This window comes from Barbus barbus, assembly GCF_936440315.1.
Source record: "Barbus barbus genome assembly, chromosome: 44".
NCBI lineage: Eukaryota > Metazoa > Chordata > Actinopteri > Cypriniformes > Cyprinidae > Barbus > Barbus barbus.
Genome location: NC_136722.1, coordinates 16,684,873 through 16,703,715, shown reverse-complemented (window position 1 = coordinate 16,703,715; position 18,843 = coordinate 16,684,873). Strand labels below are relative to the sequence as shown.

The 18,843-nt window shown below is 40.7% G+C and overlaps 1 protein-coding gene across 1 annotated transcript in view; it reads right to left on the bottom strand.

The window, feature by feature from the left end:
* Positions 1-615: 615 nt before the first annotated feature.
* Positions 616-18,843, bottom strand: part of LOC306863446 (DNA polymerase alpha catalytic subunit-like) — a 69,275-nt gene continuing 51,047 nt past the window's right edge. The window contains exons 36-37 of the mRNA XM_079406783.1: positions 15,269-15,365; positions 616-1,568 (exon numbers count right to left, since the gene is read on the bottom strand). Coding sequence (XP_079262909.1) covers positions 1,426-1,568; positions 15,269-15,365 — 240 coding nt within the window. The 3' untranslated portion in view covers positions 616-1,425. The remainder of the gene's footprint in view (positions 1,569-15,268; positions 15,366-18,843) is intronic.

The window sequence follows — 18,843 nt, the reverse complement described above, 5'->3', positions numbered from 1 at the left end:
TGAGTGGCCCAGTTTGAAAACAGCCTCCGCGGGCACGACAAAAGCGCGTTCGCGGTTAAAGGAATGTCCTGCTGAAAGCCCCACATCATGCGATGACTTAATCTTGTAAAAGTGCGACATAACATTCGGGAGCTACTTGCATCTGTTAAGTTTCGTTCCGGAGCGCACATTAAGCTAAATGTATATATATATGCCAATATGTGTTTAATACATCAGCAGCAAAGGCCTACAATGCGCAAAATGCCTTCTGTCAAGCTGCGGACAGAAAGTAGCTCTTAAGTGTTGCTGCACTCTCCAAGGTCGGTGCCATTAGTCGCAGCCGTTTAAGGCGATTTTTTTCAAGCATGGCATTTATGGAAATTGACATCTGATGAAATGGTTTAAGACATCGTGTAACTGTCATTATAAACACATGGAATGAGTGAGTGAAGCACCACATTCTTAAAACCAACTCGATTTAAGTGGGCTAATCTCCTCGCTTTCACACTCTTGGCTTGCCATTCTCCAGGTCTTGAAAATGGAGCCTTCCATTTGGAGAAGTTAACTCGCTCTCTTCAAATGTGTAAATGTCATCACTCCCTGTAGCATGGTGAAATAAAATAATCAAAAAGGGGGGAAAAAGGAAAATGTGAACATTTTATTTAATACTTTTATTGATGTTCCGTATCAAAAACAATTAAAAATCTTTAGACACTTTTATAAGCAATAAACATTCAAAATATGCAACACAAACTGCCACAACGATGCAATCCGTCTTATAAATTTGCAACATACCAGCTGAGAGCATTTCAAACACAAGTTCAATCATTTGAAACTCCACAAATCACTGGCTACTTCTGTATCATTGGCTAATTGCTGTGCTGTTAAAGATGAAGGGGGTAGTAGAGAAGTCATTACTGAACTAAGACCCCTTAAAACCGCTACAAGCCCCCCATGAACTTTCCTGTCATTACCCCTGATTGTTATCTCTAAAAAACCAGTGTGTGTGGTGCTACTTGGGGAGTGGGGGGCTGGGTTTGTGTTGAGAGCATCTTTAGCCCCTTATCATGGCCATTTTACCACAGATTCATCATCGATTAGACCTGGACAAAGGCTAAATGGGATGGGACACAAGAACACAGATTAGAGCGAGAGACAGGTGCTCAAACATGAAAAGGTTTGGTGATTACATGCAGATTGACTGTGAGTTTATCACCTTTGACCTTAATTCACATCCAAGCCGTCAGGCAAAAAAACGCTGTCAGGGATTACAAATGCAAAGCGAGTCAGCTAGAAAATAGCATAGTTTACAGAATCACAAGGTGTATTTACAGCAGATAGGAATTAAAAGATGAAAACATAACAATATACGGTTTCTCTTGGTGGGAGGATAGGCATAAATATTATACCATATCTGATTACCCAGGTTCGCTTCAGGACAGTTGGTCAATACTTGAGAGCTGTAAAGGCCTGGAAAAGTTTGGCGAGGTTGACCTCAGAGTATCCGCTTGTGGAGAGGACGTCGTCTGTTACATCCTTCAGCATTTTGTACACATCCTTTTCTTCTTTCCAGCCAATCTTGAATTTCTCTGAGAAGAGAATGAGAACAAAATTTAAAAATCACCAGACTTCTAAAACCTTTTGATGCCATTATGATCCCCTTGTTCTTCCCTAAAACAAAAAAAAATATTTTCAATGTATAAACATCCATTTATACTGTATCAAAAATAAATAAAAAGCATTATATTATAAAGACATAATTGACACAGTTCTGTGATTTTGCTAAAGCCAAACTATTAAAATAAAATTATGGAAAAAAAAAATTACTTTGTATTTAATAATAAATATTTTATTTTTAAAGAGAATATAGTCGCTGTAGCAAAGTGATAGTGAAAATCCATAGCAAGATGCTACATTTTATTTTTGTCATTTATTGAACATCATAATAAAGAAAAGTTAAAAGATTCTTTAAAAAAAAAAAAAAAAAAAAAAAAAAAAAAAGTACTTTTTTTTTTTATTATGAGTTCAGAGTTAAAGTTTGACTAGTTAGCATGTTATAGTACAACCCGTCTTTAAAAAGCACAAGGGGCCAAAAAAAACAAACAAACAAAAAAACACTTTAATATTAAATTCACTAGTAAAGCTCTACTGAAAAAGACTAGTGTATACCAAAAGTTTTGATTATACTAAATAATATATAATATATTAAAACAGTATTTTATGAAAGTAAATTACCATAAGACATTTTTCCAGCCATATATTTGGCAAATATTTTAATCAGATATTTATTTACTTCCACATACATTCAACTACAAAACACAAGCCCGGTAGCAGGCAGGGCTGGAGTGGATCCATAACGAGTAAAAACTGATGCGAAAAGAAAAATATCAGTCATAATATCGAACTATGCTCACAGACATGTGCTTGAGGAGGTCTATCAAGTATCATTTCAAATGAAAGTCTTTGAGAATCGATAAGGAACCAGCAATCCAGGCAGTTTGAGGCTAGAGCGCTGGCGAGAGGGGCTAGGTGTCTGCAAAAGCTAAATAGACTCTTCTGCCAGGGGGCCACGGGGTCATGCAATCGGGTCGATATCCAAGGTCATTTATGCCATCAGGAGGGCCTTCAATACCATAGAGACGATAGAGGAGTCACCGGCAGGCTAGCAGGACTGAATGAGAATTACAGACTGAATCAAAAGCCTTTAACCAAAGACTTGTGTTAAAAGCAAGTCTTTGCTTTCAGAAGAAAGAGCCAAGACGAGTATTTACATGAATGTACCTTGAGAATTTGAAAATGCCCAGGCTGAAAAATTACCCTGCACATTTTATTAACACAAAATGTTTTTTTTATGCTTGAAAGATGACTGAATCTGTGCCTCCTAAATGTTGCTGAGCACCCAATTGGTGGTCTAGGACTCAATCACAGTCCATCTCCATTAGCAGGTGTAGTAGAAACAGAGTTGCCCCATGGGGAAAAAAGGTCAATCGTAGAAAGTGGCCAAACACGAACATCAAAAAAAGGGGGATAGCATTCCAAACGCACCATCTGCAGAGCTGCTTACCATTATCGTGCACACATTTTTACCTCTAGAAGAAGAAAGAGACGTGAAAGAAAACAGAATGCTGGCACATGGAATAGGGAGAGGGGGACTATTTACCTGAGGAAAGAAAGAAAAAGGGGGGGGCTGAAGAAAGATGATGCATGATCAAGGGAAAGCAATCATCATCATTTTTGAAAGGTGGGAGAAAATAATTTTGTTCTCTTTCCCTCTTTCTCCTCTCCTCTTCTTCATTCTTTTCCCTCAATCACTGTGTGCAGAATGTATAAAAGAAACCTAAAAGCCACAGAGGTTGTCAGAGACCTCGCATTCCCTCCCGGCCCGGCAGGGGTCGCGTTTAAAATAAATAGCATTTTTAAGAGGGAGAAAAGATGTGAAGAGATAGTGAGGGACAACGTGAGAAAAAGAGTGGAGCAGACAGCCGAAGAAAGAGGAATTCGGAGCAAAACAACGGACGAAAAAAAGAGAAGGCAGGTACGACAGAGGACGGTGAAGACAGTCCGGAGAGAGAGAGTGTATCAGCTTCCATGTGCTCTAACAAGGTGTAAATACAATAACAAGCATGTAATTAAGTGAGCATGATGAAGTTAATGGGGATCATACATTCCATTTGGGCTGCTTATGAATATTCTATTAGATGTTATCAGGCAGCTGGAATAGCTTTTAATTTAATCATCATTCCGAGCAGAGAAAAGTTCTTTGTGCGAGTGTAATTGCACAGAATGAATAATTGATTTGACAATCGCACCCGCGGATTTCCAGCAGCTCAAGGCAGGCAGAGTGTGGGGGAGGAGGGCTGGGGGAGGGCACGCGCGTCGTGCCCTGAAGAGGTTGCCGAGGAGCTCGCCTGCAAATTGAGCACTATCAGTACACAGATAAAGGACAATTTCTATTTTATCAATGCAGTGAAATTACATTACTGCCTGAACATAATCACACTGCCCACACTTAAGAGGAGACAAGGCAGAGAGGGAGAGCGAATTAGAAAGTGCAAGAGATACAGAGAGCGATGGATGCGGAGAGCAGGAGAGAGAGAGGAGGAAATAGAACGGAGGGAGCAAAAGGGCTTGCCTAAAAGATGTTATGAATTGCTCTTCATGAAAAGAATGAAATCAGAGTTCAACATGATTTGGAAGTCATTGATATGGGATATCAAATTTTTTCGAAACTGCAGAAAAAAACTGTTTTATTATGGAAGGACTCCTGCCGTGCATGAAATTGCCTCCACATTTAACTCAGTAGTTGCAATCAGGCGGAGGACTGTGGTTTACATGTAGATCAGACTCGGAGTCTGCATCTAAATGTCTCATTTCTCACACGCGTATGCGCCGGTATACACAAAGAAAAAGCACCCCACGCATGCTGCGTGCAGACACAATGCGTGTGCGCGATATAATCCGCTCAGAGAACGTTGGCGAAGGAGGTTGGACAGGAGGATCATGGGAGTCAAATGGGACTTTTTGATTAATTTTTACTGTCAGAAGGCCAGAGACAGCAGTAGGTCTGTTGATGTACGTTACGGTTACGTGCCTTAAAATTGAATGCTTTTAACGCATTTAAATGTCGTAATTGAATAAAAATCAGTTGAATGTAATGTGTTAAATTTACTTAACTGGTTGGGATGTCAAATTTGATATTGCATTTTGTTTGGTCGGACCTCTAAATGGCTATTATGAATATGAACAGAAGCACAAATGTCTGTTCAATACACATTATTTTATTTGATTATTTTTGGAAGAAAAAAAAAAAAAAGGGAGAAAAAGTTCATAGCAACCTTAAAAATTCTAATCTGGATGGGATGTTAAAAAATGTCATTAGCAGTTCTATAAGTATACAATATATACAAGCAAACATACCATCAATACTCCTTTAATACTATTATTATATATTTAAAACATTTATATAATATTATATATAAAAACGTTTAAACTAAGTGTTAGAAATATACAAATCAATTCAAAGACTACATGTACTATAAAAATATAAAACTTATGGAAATTACAGTATAAAAATATTATTTTATGTAGATGTGTAATTGTAGTTTTTAGGAATGTGATATCAAAATCTCACGGTACTACCTCCGGTACTACTATGAAGTCCACGGTACAATATATATAAAACTTGAATTAAGAAAATAAACAAGGTAACTGTGTAGGGCAACAAGCTACTGCCAGTCCAACAGGGGCGGGTTTGTGCAAGAAGCACAGCTTCAATAAATCATAGACCCTACTAATGAGCATATGAGTATGATAATCTCATTGTGAGAGTAAAAGACGGGGACAATGTCTATTTACTTTATAGCATTGCATCTCACCAACTAGGTGACAACGTAGCGTTAAATCACCATTCAACAGACTCAAGCCATCACCACACTGCCGTCTATTAGACTGCAGAAAGATACTAACTTTTCAATCTGCAACGTTACTGTCAAACTACGCTGTGTAAGCATGAGTGATATCATGATGTGATAAGCATGAGTTCTGGGACACGGCGCGGCTGATATAAACAAGCACTGACTACAATTATCAGCTCCTGCGGCCACAAACGCATGCAGTGATACGCAGATCAGCTCTAACGTCTTCTGTTAAAAATGAACCATCCATTCATCATTTAAATCATGCTAAACTAAGATTTAGAATTATTGTAATGTGAGAATCAAATATAGGTGCAAGAGCTGATAAAATGTAAAAAATGTAACTTGAATGCAATGTAAGTTGCTTTGGATAAAAGCGTCTGCTAAATGCATAAATATAAATATATATAAATATAGGTGCGGGTGGGTGACGGACGGATAATTTGAAGCAGCGGACTCGCGTGAAGTTTGAGCTCATGCGCGCATCTCTACACTACACTTACCTGAGTCGCCAATAGCAAACAATGGAGCGCGCTCTAAATTACACCATTTAGAAGCATTTCGTCTGCGTAAAGGTTTAATGCGTAATGCTCATCGGTTACTCAGGAAAAAGGTCTATATGTTCTGTGAAAAAAAAAAGAAAAAAAAGTACTTAATATCGGCGCCACATTCACCAATACCGATATATCTGTGACAGACTCATATCGGCCAATAAAATCGGCAAAACTATATATTGGTCAGCCTCTAATCTGGACTGCAGTAACGTTATCAATTTAAACCGCTAGCTGTCAGCTCCCTCATCTTCATCCTGGTTTGTGTGTCATTCTTGAATGCAAGATTCAGAATACAGAAGTAATGGATATAACTGATACGACACATTCCCTGCTTTTAATATCTGAAGAATTAATGCAACAGGACACAGCTGATCACTTAGAACGACCTGTGAGGCAACTGTTCCAATACTTATGCTCACATCAGATAGGGGGATGAAACTCTAAAAGTGCTGAACTTCTTAGCTGGTAAAACATCTATGTGTTCAATCACCCAATAATAAAATGTGACATTCTGTAGTTTTGGCTCATATTCATCTTTTAATCATATTTTATACATGTCTTGACTCCACAGCCAACAGAGCAATTTTGTCTTTATTGTTCCAATACTTTTGGAGGGCACTGTGTATACACACACACACAACATATGCATATATTCAATCCTAAATTTATTAAAAAGGTATATAAAAAAAAGTAGTAAAACTGCATTTCGAAAGGGAAAAAAAGTATAAAATACAAAATTTGAGATTAATTGCATTAACTATAAAGTAAAGCAAAAATAACAGATTAACGACAACCCAACTTTAAACATTACTGAGATGAAAATCAACTGGATCAGGTGTTAGAGCATGCTAAGTGGTTTGAATCTGGCATTGCGAGTTGAGGTGAGAGGACAGGTTACAGACAGTGATTTCCTTGGATATAGATACTTGAGAGAAGGCATTTTCTTTCCTTTACCTTACTCTCTGTGTGCATGTGTGTGTGAGTGAATGAGTGAGTGAGTGTGTATTTCTGTGAAGGGGGGTTGGGAGGCCAATTTCCATCAGTCTTTTCTCTCTGAAGGAATCAGGTAATCTAGTGAGGAAAAGACTGCAAATGGATAAAGCACTGCCCAGCAATTTCACCATCAAGCAACAGAGGGATGAATTCACCACGGCCCTCCTTCCATCACAGCCCTGCAATGCATCCCAGCAGAACCAATCCACAGCACCACCCCTGGCCAAGACGACACACTGCAGCCCGTCCAAACAAACTCCTTCAAGGCAGCGTGTAATTTTAACTCCTCTCCGGGCTTAACTTCCCAGACTGACCAAAAGGTTCATTCACCTCATCTCATTGTTCAGATGCCTTCCAGCGACCACGGCCAAAGACAGCTGGAGACTTCTAACCTCCAGCCTCGGCGTCCAGCAGAAACAGCTCTCTCTTGCTCAATCTACCAGCAACGTACGTCTCCAGTTATCTAAAGCTCCACAATAACAGCGGAGCAGACAGAATAGAGGGAAGATTGGTTTTTCTATTGTGCTGCTGGTCTGGCATAATGCCCACTTTAAAAGCAATTCCTCCGTCATCAGAGACAGACAGAAAATCTGGCAGATACGACACTAAATGTCTCATGGTGTGAGGGGGAGGTGGTTGGTAAATTACGAGAAGGCGTGCGTGTATGTGTGTGTGGGAAGAGGGCAACTAAAAGTTTTCTGAACTGTACTTTATTCCACTATTGCTCCCAAGCGTTTCCATCGCCGTCAACAGCAACGGACCACAGCTCAGCCCTCTACCTTTGTTCGCTGCATTCCTATAATCGGTGCAAATGCATTGAAGAAAACACTTCGGTGGTTCAGCGTAACAAGCTTCTAGAAAGATCTACAAACACAGCCTTCTAAGCCCTTGTGTGGTTTATTGTCAAGTTATGATTATCTTCATTTTACCATTTGACCATCCGATGACATGCATGAGTTTACTGACATTACTAACCTGCTTTTAGTCTCACTGATCTACACATGTATGAGCAAATAGACGAGACCACAAAAAGAATGCCAATATGCATCAGGGTTATTACACTGAAACTAAAAATTAAACATATACCCATACATATACACACAAATAAATAAAATAAAAAAATTATATATATATATATATATATATATATATATATATATATATATATATATATATATATATATATATATATATATATATATATATATATATATATATGAAGAGTTCATTTGCAAAATCAGTTAACTCCGTTTTTAACAATGCTCAGAAATCATGTTTTTTCCTTGTGCATTCCAATTAATCTCAATCAAACTGCAGTTGGGTTATTTTGACTAGGTTAAAAAAAAAAAAAGAAAAAAAAGAAAAGAAAAAAACCCCAGCTAACTACCATAATAAAACAAAAACATGATAACAAAAACATGATTTTTGTAATTTTCAAAAACGGAGTTATCCGTTTTTGCAAATAAACACTTCATATACACACACACACACACACACAGTGGTGTGAAAAACTGTTGGCCCCCGTCCTCATTTTATTTTATTGCAAGTTTGTCACGCTTTAATATTTCAGATCAAACAAATTTAAATATTAATCAAAGGTAACAAGTAAACAACATGCAGTTTATAAATGAAGGATTTTTTTTATGAAGGGAAAACAAAATCCAAACCCACACGGCCCTGTGTGAAAAAGTGTTTGCTCCCCTCCCCCCTGTTAAAACAACTGGTTTATCACACCCGAGTTCAGTTTCTCTAGCCACACCCAGGCCTGATTACTGCCACTCCTGTTCGTAATCAAAAAATCACTTAAATAGGACCTGCCTGACAAAGTGAAGTAGACCAAAAGATCCTCAAAAGCTACACATCATGTTGAGATCCGAAGAAATTCAGGAACAAATGAGAAAGAAAGTAATTGAGATATATCAGTCTGGAAAAGGTTATGAAGCCATTTCTAAAGCTTTGGGACTCCAGCGAACCACAGTGAGAGCCATTATCCACAAATGGCGAAAACTGGAACAGTGGTGAACCTTCCCAGGAGTGGCCGGCTGACCAAAATTACCCCAAGAGCGCAGCGACAACTGATCCAAGAGGTCACAAAAGACCCCACAACAACATCTAAAGAACTGCAGGCCTCACTTGCCTCAGTTAAGGTCAGTGTTCATGACTCCACCATAAGAAAGAGACTGGGCAAAAATGGCCTGCATGGCAGAGTTCCAAGACTAAAACCGCTGCTGAGCAAAAAGAACAAAGGCTCGTCTCAGTTTTGCCAGAAAACATCTTGATGATCCCCAAGACTTTTGGGAAAATACTCTGTGGACTGACGAGACGAAAGTTGAACTTTTTGGAAGGTGTGTGTCCCATTACATCTGGCGTAAAAGTAACACAGCATTTCAGAAAAAGAACATCATACCAACAGTAAAATATGGTGGTGGTAGTGTGATGGTCTGGGGCTGTTTTGCTGCTTCAGGACCTGTAAGACTTGCTGTGATAAATGGAACCATGAATTCAGCTGTCTACCAAAAAATCCTGAAGGACAATGTTCAGCCATCTGTTCGTGACCTCAAGCTGAAGCGAACTTGGGTTCTGCAAGGTAATCCAAGATGGCGCCGCTATGTTCGGACGCCGTCCAGGTCGCTCCGCTAAGATTGTGTTTTTATCTACTTTTTTTACTTAGTTTAAAGAAACACTTTTGGACATTGGAAACCGCTACACCAACCTGTTTCAGGAAACTATCCAGGAATCCAGCATGGCCTCTGGAGATTCTTCGGAACGCAGAGATGAACAATAACCCCCCGAGGCGAAGGATCAAGAAACACGCTGGGATTCGAGATAGACTCAGAAAAAGGGCTCACAGTCCTCCTCTTCCGATCATTCTGCTCGCAAATGTCCAATCCTTGGAGAATAAGACGGACGATCTTAGAGCCAGGATAAGTTTCCAACGGGACATTAGGGACTGTAACATCCTTTGTTTGTCAGAAACGTGGCTTTCGTCCATGGTCCCGGACACTGCTGTAATGCCAAGTGATAACTTCTCTGTTTTTCGGACGGACTGAACAGCAGAGTTCTCCTCCACCCTAAATCCAGGGGTGGAGGAGTATGTTTCATGATTAACAAGAAATGGTGTGATCCCAGGAATATCTCCATTCTGTCGCGTTCCTGCTCGCCTCATCTGGAACCTCTTTCGATTATTTGCCGCCCATTTTATCTGCCACGGGAGTTTTCATCGATCATTGTTACTGCTGTGTACATTCCACCACAGGCGGACACCGGCTTGGCTTTGTCTAAGCTTCACGATGTGCTCAGCGGCTACATTAACAAACATACTGACGCTGCCTTCATCGCGGGGGACTTTAACAAAGCTAACCTCAGACGGGTCATGCCGAACTTTCACCAACATGTATCCTGTCCAACTAGACGACCAAACACACTGGATCATTGCTACACTCAGTTCAAGAATGCCTACAAAGCCCGCTCACTTCCGGCTTTTGGCAAATAGGACCATGCCGCCATTTCTCACACCAGAATATAAACAAAGGCTTATTCAGGATCCTCCGGTGCAGAGAGTAGTGACGCGCTCCCACTCAGAGGCTATGCTGCAGGCGGCTCTTGATGAGGTTGACTGGGACATGTTCCGGGCGAGTTCTTCTGACGTCAGCGAGTTCACGGATGTAGCATTAAGCTTTGTAAACACGCTAACCGAGCAAGCTACAGAAACAATAACAATAAGGACATTCTCCAACCAAAAACCGTGGGTGGACAGTACAATCCGTGCTACAGTTAACACACGCACTGCTGCTTACAATGAGGCTCTTCTGACCGGGAATATGAGCGAGTACAAAGCATCGTGCTATGCTCTCCGACGCGCAGTAAGATCCGCTAAACACAGATACAGAGAGATAATTGAGTCTCATTTCCAGCTCAATGACTCTCGACGGATGTGGCAGGGACTGAGGACCATCTGTGCCTTCGGAAACGAATCCTCCACGGAGGTGAGAGCAGATCCGTTGCTGGCCGACGAGTTAAACACCTTCTTCGGCCGCTTCGATTGCAACGTCGGCGGCGCGTCTCTGCCGACCAGCGCGTCAGGGAGCAGCAGGCAGAGCAGCGATGATCCTGTAATCACCGTGTCGGAGGATGAGGTTCGGAGGGCGCTAAAGAAAGTGAACGTCAGGAAAGCAGCCGGACCTGATGGGATAACCGGTCGTGTTCTGAGGTCCTGCGCCGATCAGCTCGCTGGTTTGTTCACGTCTATCTTTAATGAGTCCCTTGCTACCTCAGTGGTTCCCACCACATTTAAAAAATCCGTAATAATCCCTGTGCCTAAGAACAATAAAACCTCTTGCCTGAATGACTATCGCCCAGTTGCCCTCACATCTATAGTCATGAAGGTTTTTGAGAGACTTGTAAAGAGCCACATCTGCTCCTCCATCCCTGATACTTTGGACCCTCTTCAGTTTGCCTATCGCCCAAACAGATCTACGGACGATGCCATTTCTCATGTCCTCCACTCTTCCCTCACACACTTGGACAGCAACAATGGGAATTATGTAAGGCTGCTATTCATTGACTATAGCTCAGCTTTCAACACTATAGTCCCCATCAAGCTGGCTTCTAAACTCTCAGACCTCAGCCTAAACTCCTCACTCTGTGACTGGATTCAAGACTTCCTCACCGGCAGACCTCAAGTGGTGAAAGTTGGCCAGTTCACCTCAAACTCCATCACCCTGAATGTAGGAGCCCCACAGGGCTGTGTCCTGAGTCCCCTGCTCTACTCTCTCTACACGCATGACTGCGTGTCCTCTCACAGCTCCACATCTATTATCAAATTCGCTGATGATACTGTGGTTCTGGGCCTCATCTCCAACAACGATGAGACCGCATACTTGGATGAGGTAGAGAGACTCACATCATGGTGCCAGGACAACTGTCTCTCTCGGAATGTGAGCAAAACTAAAGAGCTGATCATGGACTTTAGGAAGAGAGAGCAGCAGCCCTACACTCCTCTTATGATCAGTAGGACCCCTGTGGAGAGGGTGAGTAGCTTCAAGTACCTCGGTGTAAACATCTCTGAGAACCTGACTTGGACTACAGGTTAAGAAAGCCAGGCAAAGACTGTACCATCTGCGACAGCTGAGGAAATTCAGGGTCTCACCAGCAATCCTGAAAACTTTCTATTCAGGGACCATAGAAAGTGTATTGACTCAGTGCATCTCAGTGTGGTATGGAAACAGCTCAAATCAGGACTGCAAAGCACTACAGAGAGTTGTGCGCTTAGCTGAGAGCATCTCAGGGTCTGCTCTCCCCTCTCTGCAGGACATCTACCTCAAACGCTGCAAAAGTAGAACTGTCAAAATTATCAAGGACTCAAATCACCCTGGTAACCGACTATTCACTTTGCTGCCATCTGTCACCAGACTTAGGAGGAGCTTCTTCCCCCAGGCCATCAGGCTCCTAAACTCTAACTCTGTGTCATAACATCACTTGACTCCATGTAAATATCACTATATCAATAAGCTATTCATAATTTTTTCTACCTCATATGCTGCTATTTAAATACCCTGTACAACTTTTTTGCACATTCCTGTTATATTACTATTTATGTCAACAACATACTGACCTGCACATTTATATTTATATTTTTTTATCTTTTATTTTATTCTTTTTATTTTCTTTTCTTTTCTTTTTCTTAATATTTGTCTATACAATTGCACTGTCCTTGGAGCGGACCTGACTCACATTTCACTGCTGGTTATACTCTGTATAATTGTGTATGTGACGAATAAAAATCTTGAATCTTGCAGCAGGACAATGATCCAAAACACATCAGCAAATCCACCTCAGAATGGCTGAAGAAAAACAAAATGAAGACTTTGGAGTGGCCTAGTCAAAGTCCTGACCTGAATCCTATTGAGATGCTGTGGCATGACCTTAAAAAGGCGGTTCATGCACGAAAACCCTCCAATGTGGCTGAATTACAACAATTCTGCCAAGATGAGTGGGCCAAAATTCCTCCACAGCACTGTAACAGACTCATTGAAAGTTATCGCAAACGCTTGATTGCAGTTGTTGCTGCTAAGGGTGGCCCAACCAGTTATTAGGTTTAGGGGGCAAGCACTTTTTCACACAGGGCCATGTGGGTTTGGATTTTGTTTTCCCTTCATAATAAAAAACTTCAAAAACTGCATGTTGTGTTTACTTGTGTTATCTTTGATTAATATTTAAATTTGTTTCATGATCTGAAACATTAAAGTGTGACAAACATGCAAAAAAAATTAAAAAAATAAAATCGCACCACTGTGTGTGTGTGTATGTATGTATGTATGTATGTATGTATGTATGTATGTATGTATGTATGTATATATATATAAAAAAAAAATACATACACATATTTTGTTAAAATAAACTGAAATCAAGTAAAACTACAAAAAGATAACATTTCTCAATTTTGTTTAGAGTCACTTTAGTTTAACTAAAATAAACTGAAATCAATTTAAAAATCTGATATTAAAAACTAATAACTAATACAAATTACACAAACACAAATTCAGCATTAAACTGCATTAAGTCAAGTCAAGTCACCTTTATTTATATAGCGCTTTCAACAACGTAAATTGTGTCAAAGCAACTGCACAATATCCAAAATAAATAAATAAATAAACATATACAATTATACATATTACTCAAAGGTTTAACTTTGGTACTTGAAAAGAAACATACATATACACAGAATAATTTTTTATTTTATAAATAAAAACAATAAAAACAGACTGTAAACATTACTAACCTGTGACCACAGTAACTAATTGGCATTTAGACTAGCTCGTCACTGACTGGTTTATGTGAAAGTCTTAATGCTGAAACCATTAAAAGTGTTTAAAGTCACAGCTGGCTAGTATTTTACAAATTCCAGGTCGAAACCAACATTACTGCCGTATCTTCACCATGTACTAGCCACCTAACCTGCTATAGCTAAACCTGCAGTACATAAATACAAGGATGCAGTAATGGAACAGGTGCCTAGTGCGAGACAGTACATTCAGAACCCCTATAACAGCAGAGTTACATCCCAGGGTCAAAATAAGAAACTGGACCAGGTAAAAGGAAGTACAAGCCATGCAGCCCTATAATTTCACCCCTAGACCCCTGTAAACCCTGCGGTCTATAATACAGTAATGTGTAGTATTATAGTGAGAGGGGAGATAACCGTTTCTAAGGCTATACTTCAAAGCCGTGTGCGATGTCTAATCCTAATCTTACAATATACACGTGTACGTGCCGGAGCTACATGTATATACGGCACAACGATAACGAAAGATGCACGTGACACTAAATGCAACTAGAAAGTGAAAAAGTCCAAATAATAAATAGAATAAACAAATGGTTTCTGAGAACAATTGCGCATAAAAAAAAATATAAATAAATAAGAGGAGGAGGAGGACAGGAGGAGTAATGTCACCTCTCATTCCGCCTGGTGAAAATCAGGGCTAGAGGGTTAAAATCACTCCTTCAGGAATTAGAGCCCTGGCTGCAGTGATGGGCAGTGTGGCTGACAGAATGCCGCAGATTGGCCACAATTACTCACAGAAACAACAGTCGGGAAAAAGTAAAGAAATAAAATTCCCCGGAGAAGCCAAGTCTATAATCATGTTAGGCCCCCGCCCCCCAATACACTCTCCCCTCGGCCTGCTCCACGTTCTGAGTGGTCATCTATTGATTACACATTATATTTATCTACGGCTCTTGCGCCCAGCTCGGAACCTCATCGGCACATGTAAAAATAAATAAATAAATGTATAAGTCTATTCCAAGAGGTCCTTTTTAATCAAGTGACATCAATCAAAAAGGATTGTGAGTAAGTAGCCACGGCTCGGCTAACGGCGGCCGTGAGCGGTCTGGATCCTCCAAACACCCGCTGAAAACATATGCTCCATGTCCCATTATTTATGAAGGGCTATCCTTTAGCCTTCTCTCCAATTACTCGCCCTATCATTTTCCAAAATCTAAAAACTGTTTTCAATCAACATAGCCAGCGCTATTACCGAGGGCCTACGGGATGAGAGGAGGCTCTCTCTCACTCACTCCCCTCTTCCTTCCAACTGATTGGACCGCTTTGCATTCCGGACTGTGCCGTTCCGTGATTGAATCCGTCGCCTGAATTATGGCTGTCGACTCGAGGAGCTGAGGATTCTTAACCCAACCTAGTGGCCGCCTCCAGCCGCTGTGAGGTGTGTGTGCGTAAGCGTGCACAGAGTCGGAAAAAAGTGCTGGACGAGCATTTATGGGCGATGTTTGTGAGCAAATTTCCAAGATAATTAGTGATTAAAGTCTTACGTCTATCCTCTGTCGACAGGACCTTTTTGAAGGCGTATTCCCAGTCGAAGATGAATCTGTAGAAGCACAGTTGGTTGTAGAGGGCTTTCTCCGAATACTACAATACAAAAAACAAAAGAAAACAGATTAGGCAAAATGTTACAACTTATAGGGTGACGAGACATACACAAAAGTCACAGGTTATGCTCCTGGGGAACAAAACAAGGTAAAAAAGACAGGTTAACATGATTTGTCTGAAGTTGGTCCAAGAACCAGGCTAAATAAAGGCCAAAATCAATAGCTTTCACCTATTGGTTCCAGACAAAATGCTTGGTAAAACCAAATGCTTGGCTTCACCATTACATGTATAACATACAGGCATAACCGTTAGCAATCGATATTTGTTTTCCATGGTGTTCTGAATACGGATTCACGCTTCGGGCACCCCCCAAGCGATTTTACATTGAAGTTGTCCAGTTTTTAAAGCTTTACATGACCTTCCACCCAGCAATCCCATCCAAATCACATAATATAATAATACATATTACAAATTTACACTGTATTGAACATTACAAACTTGGTTAATGGTTGCAAAATGTACTTTTTTGTAAAAGACATTTTTGTAAAACTGTACTTAAATATTTCTATATGGTAAGTGGTTGTGACGGTATCTGTTCATTGATTGTATGTTTGTTGTGCTTCAGTTTTTTGAAAAATGTATCACATTAAGAGAAGAAAAAATATTTTTTGTAATGTTTTAAATAAACACATTTTCATATTATAAAAGATAAGGTATCTATTCGATTGGACAGATTTCACAAAAAAAAAAAAAACTAGTGCTGACTAGTGCTCTTTGGCATCATTTTAAAAACACTGTGTACTGTATAAGTGGTAGACTTCTACAAAAAAAATGTAAGACCTGCTCATTATATAATATAATAATATTCAAAGCTCTTTACCAATTCTTTAGTGGCACTGTGGTTGCTGATTATTCCTTTGCATATTCAATATAACTAAAAAAAAGAAAAGGGAAAACCAATTAGCTAAAATCATCCTGATGCAGTTTAGTGCTACGTGTTATTGTCCCGGAGAAAATGAAAGGCTGAAGCATAATGAGATTGGTGCGGCTCAATCAGGGAAAGCTGGAGAATCACCTGTGTTAATTACAGCGGAGACAGGTAGTGTTTGTCATATATTCTCCACTGTCACAGACAAAGACAAACACACGCGTTCAGTCAAACCCCGAGTTTGGAGTCACAGAACCTGTGAAACTGTCTGATTGGCCGAAAACAGTCAGTGTACTCCCCACCTTCTCTCCTGACAAAAGCAGGAAACGGTGTTTGGTTTGTAAATTTGGCTGTAATTACCGTTAGCCATGTGTCTAGCTGCCAGAGGCGCGCAGGTCGAGCGAGAGAATAAAAGAGAACGGGGAGGGAGAGAAAAAGAGAGAGAGAGACGTTTAGCTCTGAAATTACCTCTTTCATAATAGTTTGTTTTGATAAGGCAGCGTGTGTGGATCTGATGAACAACTGTTGCTGTCAATTTGATTAGCCATTATACTTTTATGTTAATTGCTGTTATTGGGTCACAATCTTTCTGTGTCACCATAGAATCAGAGCGATGTGGGTGCCGGAGGAGTTTAGCAAGGGCTCTCTCCTCAGCACAACGGCTTTTAATTGCCCTCTACAGCTTCCGATGAGCCCAGCAGCTGTTGACCCATAATGCACTGGCTGGTCAACAGCCGTGCCTGTCGATTCAGCAATGCGGCCATAATGGAGCTCCTATAATCAGTGCCAGGTCGCCATGTGCGCGCGAAGGAGATCGTGAACTAAAAACACAGTCCAAGAAATAAGTGGACGGACACGTGAGGCAGGGCCAGAATGAGCTTCACAGCTGTGCTGACAGGTGTCAAAAGGGGTGTGACCAAGGCACCGTTAAATGTTATTGAATTTAAACCCCCCCACACCGCAAACAGAGGCCCCTCCCTTATGCAGCTTTGCTCGGCTCAATGCTTTGTTCCTGTACTGACACCATTTCAATTTTCTCCACAAATCTGCAGCATTTTCAGCCCGAGTGACTGAGGAGCAAACCAGCTGTGAAATTGCCTCTCTCCTGAGACCTCCGCCTCATCTCCCCACCTCCTTGATAGAGATGTGGCAGCCAGTACCGTACCACCAAACCTTTGGTACAGCCCAAACGCAGCCTGCCGGAAGAGCTGGTTGGAGGGGAAACGAGTAAGTGTCAAGCGTGAGGCCTTATACTACGACCAAAGGGGTGTAAAAAATAAAGTAGCTACGCTTAAAGACACTCAGTGAAGATCACTGGCCAAACTTACGATGCGGATCGTTTAACGACTCCTTGCGGTCATGGTGCTTATATGTAAAGGAAGTATAATATCGTCTTTGAGCCGAGAAGCAGAGAAAATGGCTACTCTTTCAATTCGCATAGATCTGTGCAGCTGCGAAAGAGAGGACGTGAAGAAAAAAAAAGAAAGAAATCTCCAAACAGTTTTAATGAGGCTTAACAAAAAAAAAAAAAAAAAAAAAACCTTCCAATCTGAGTTAATTTTATCGGGCTGAGCTGCAAAAGGAAGGCGATTGGCATCACAAGGTTTCATAACGAGTCAATATATGTAAATCTTTACAAGGCAAACACAGTGGGAAACAAAGACATTTAACTGAAGCGCCAGTTGATGTCTCCACTTTTTGTGCACATAATTTCTCCCCATTGAAAGGTATAATTGCCTGCTATTTGAAGATATTCATGCTCAATTTTTTAAATTAATTTCAATTGGGGGGAAATGTAGAAATGTCAGCTCCCGTGAAAGGGATCTGATTTCAATTATCCTTGCTCAAAGGACTGTGATTTCCAAATACACTTAAGCAAAATTATGACAAGAATTTTTGTTCCCAGAAATTCAGTTTTTAAAGAGCGATTAGACGATAAATGGACTGGCTTTGAATTGAAGTGAATGCGCCGGTTACCATCTGAAAGGCACTCAATTATCCCTGATTGCTCCTGTTATAATGTATCAAATAGAGATACCTGCTATTGCTGTAATTTGTGTGAAAATTAACATGCTGCAATTTCCACTAGAGGGAAAAAAAGGAAGCCCTAATGGGTTCCTGAACGTACATCAATAAAATGGAGAGGGGGAGAGGGAGGAGAGAGAGAGAGAGAGAGAGAGAGAGAGAGAGAGAGAGAGAGAGAGAGAGAGAGACAGACAGCGGGTGGGGTTGGTTGGAGAGATCTACAAGCGAGGGGAAGCAGCTGAAAAAGAAAAACCGAGAGAGAGAGAGCTCCAGTGAAAGAAAACGAGGGAGAGAGGGAAAAAATTTAATTTACTGAAAATATTACAAATTGCACCTGTGTACAACTCCTTCAAATTACCGGCCAATCAGCCGAGGGTGCTTATTACGCTTCCATTTAATCTGGAGACAATGGTAGTCAATGTCTCTGTGTCCGTGGAGACACCAGAGGAGATGCATTGCTGTCAGCCGAGCTGTAAAGCCCAGAACGACAGAGGGACGGTAGAAGGGGTGAGGAAGTTAATGTTTTATTCAGCCGGCAGTTTAAACTGCCATCTCACCAGGCAG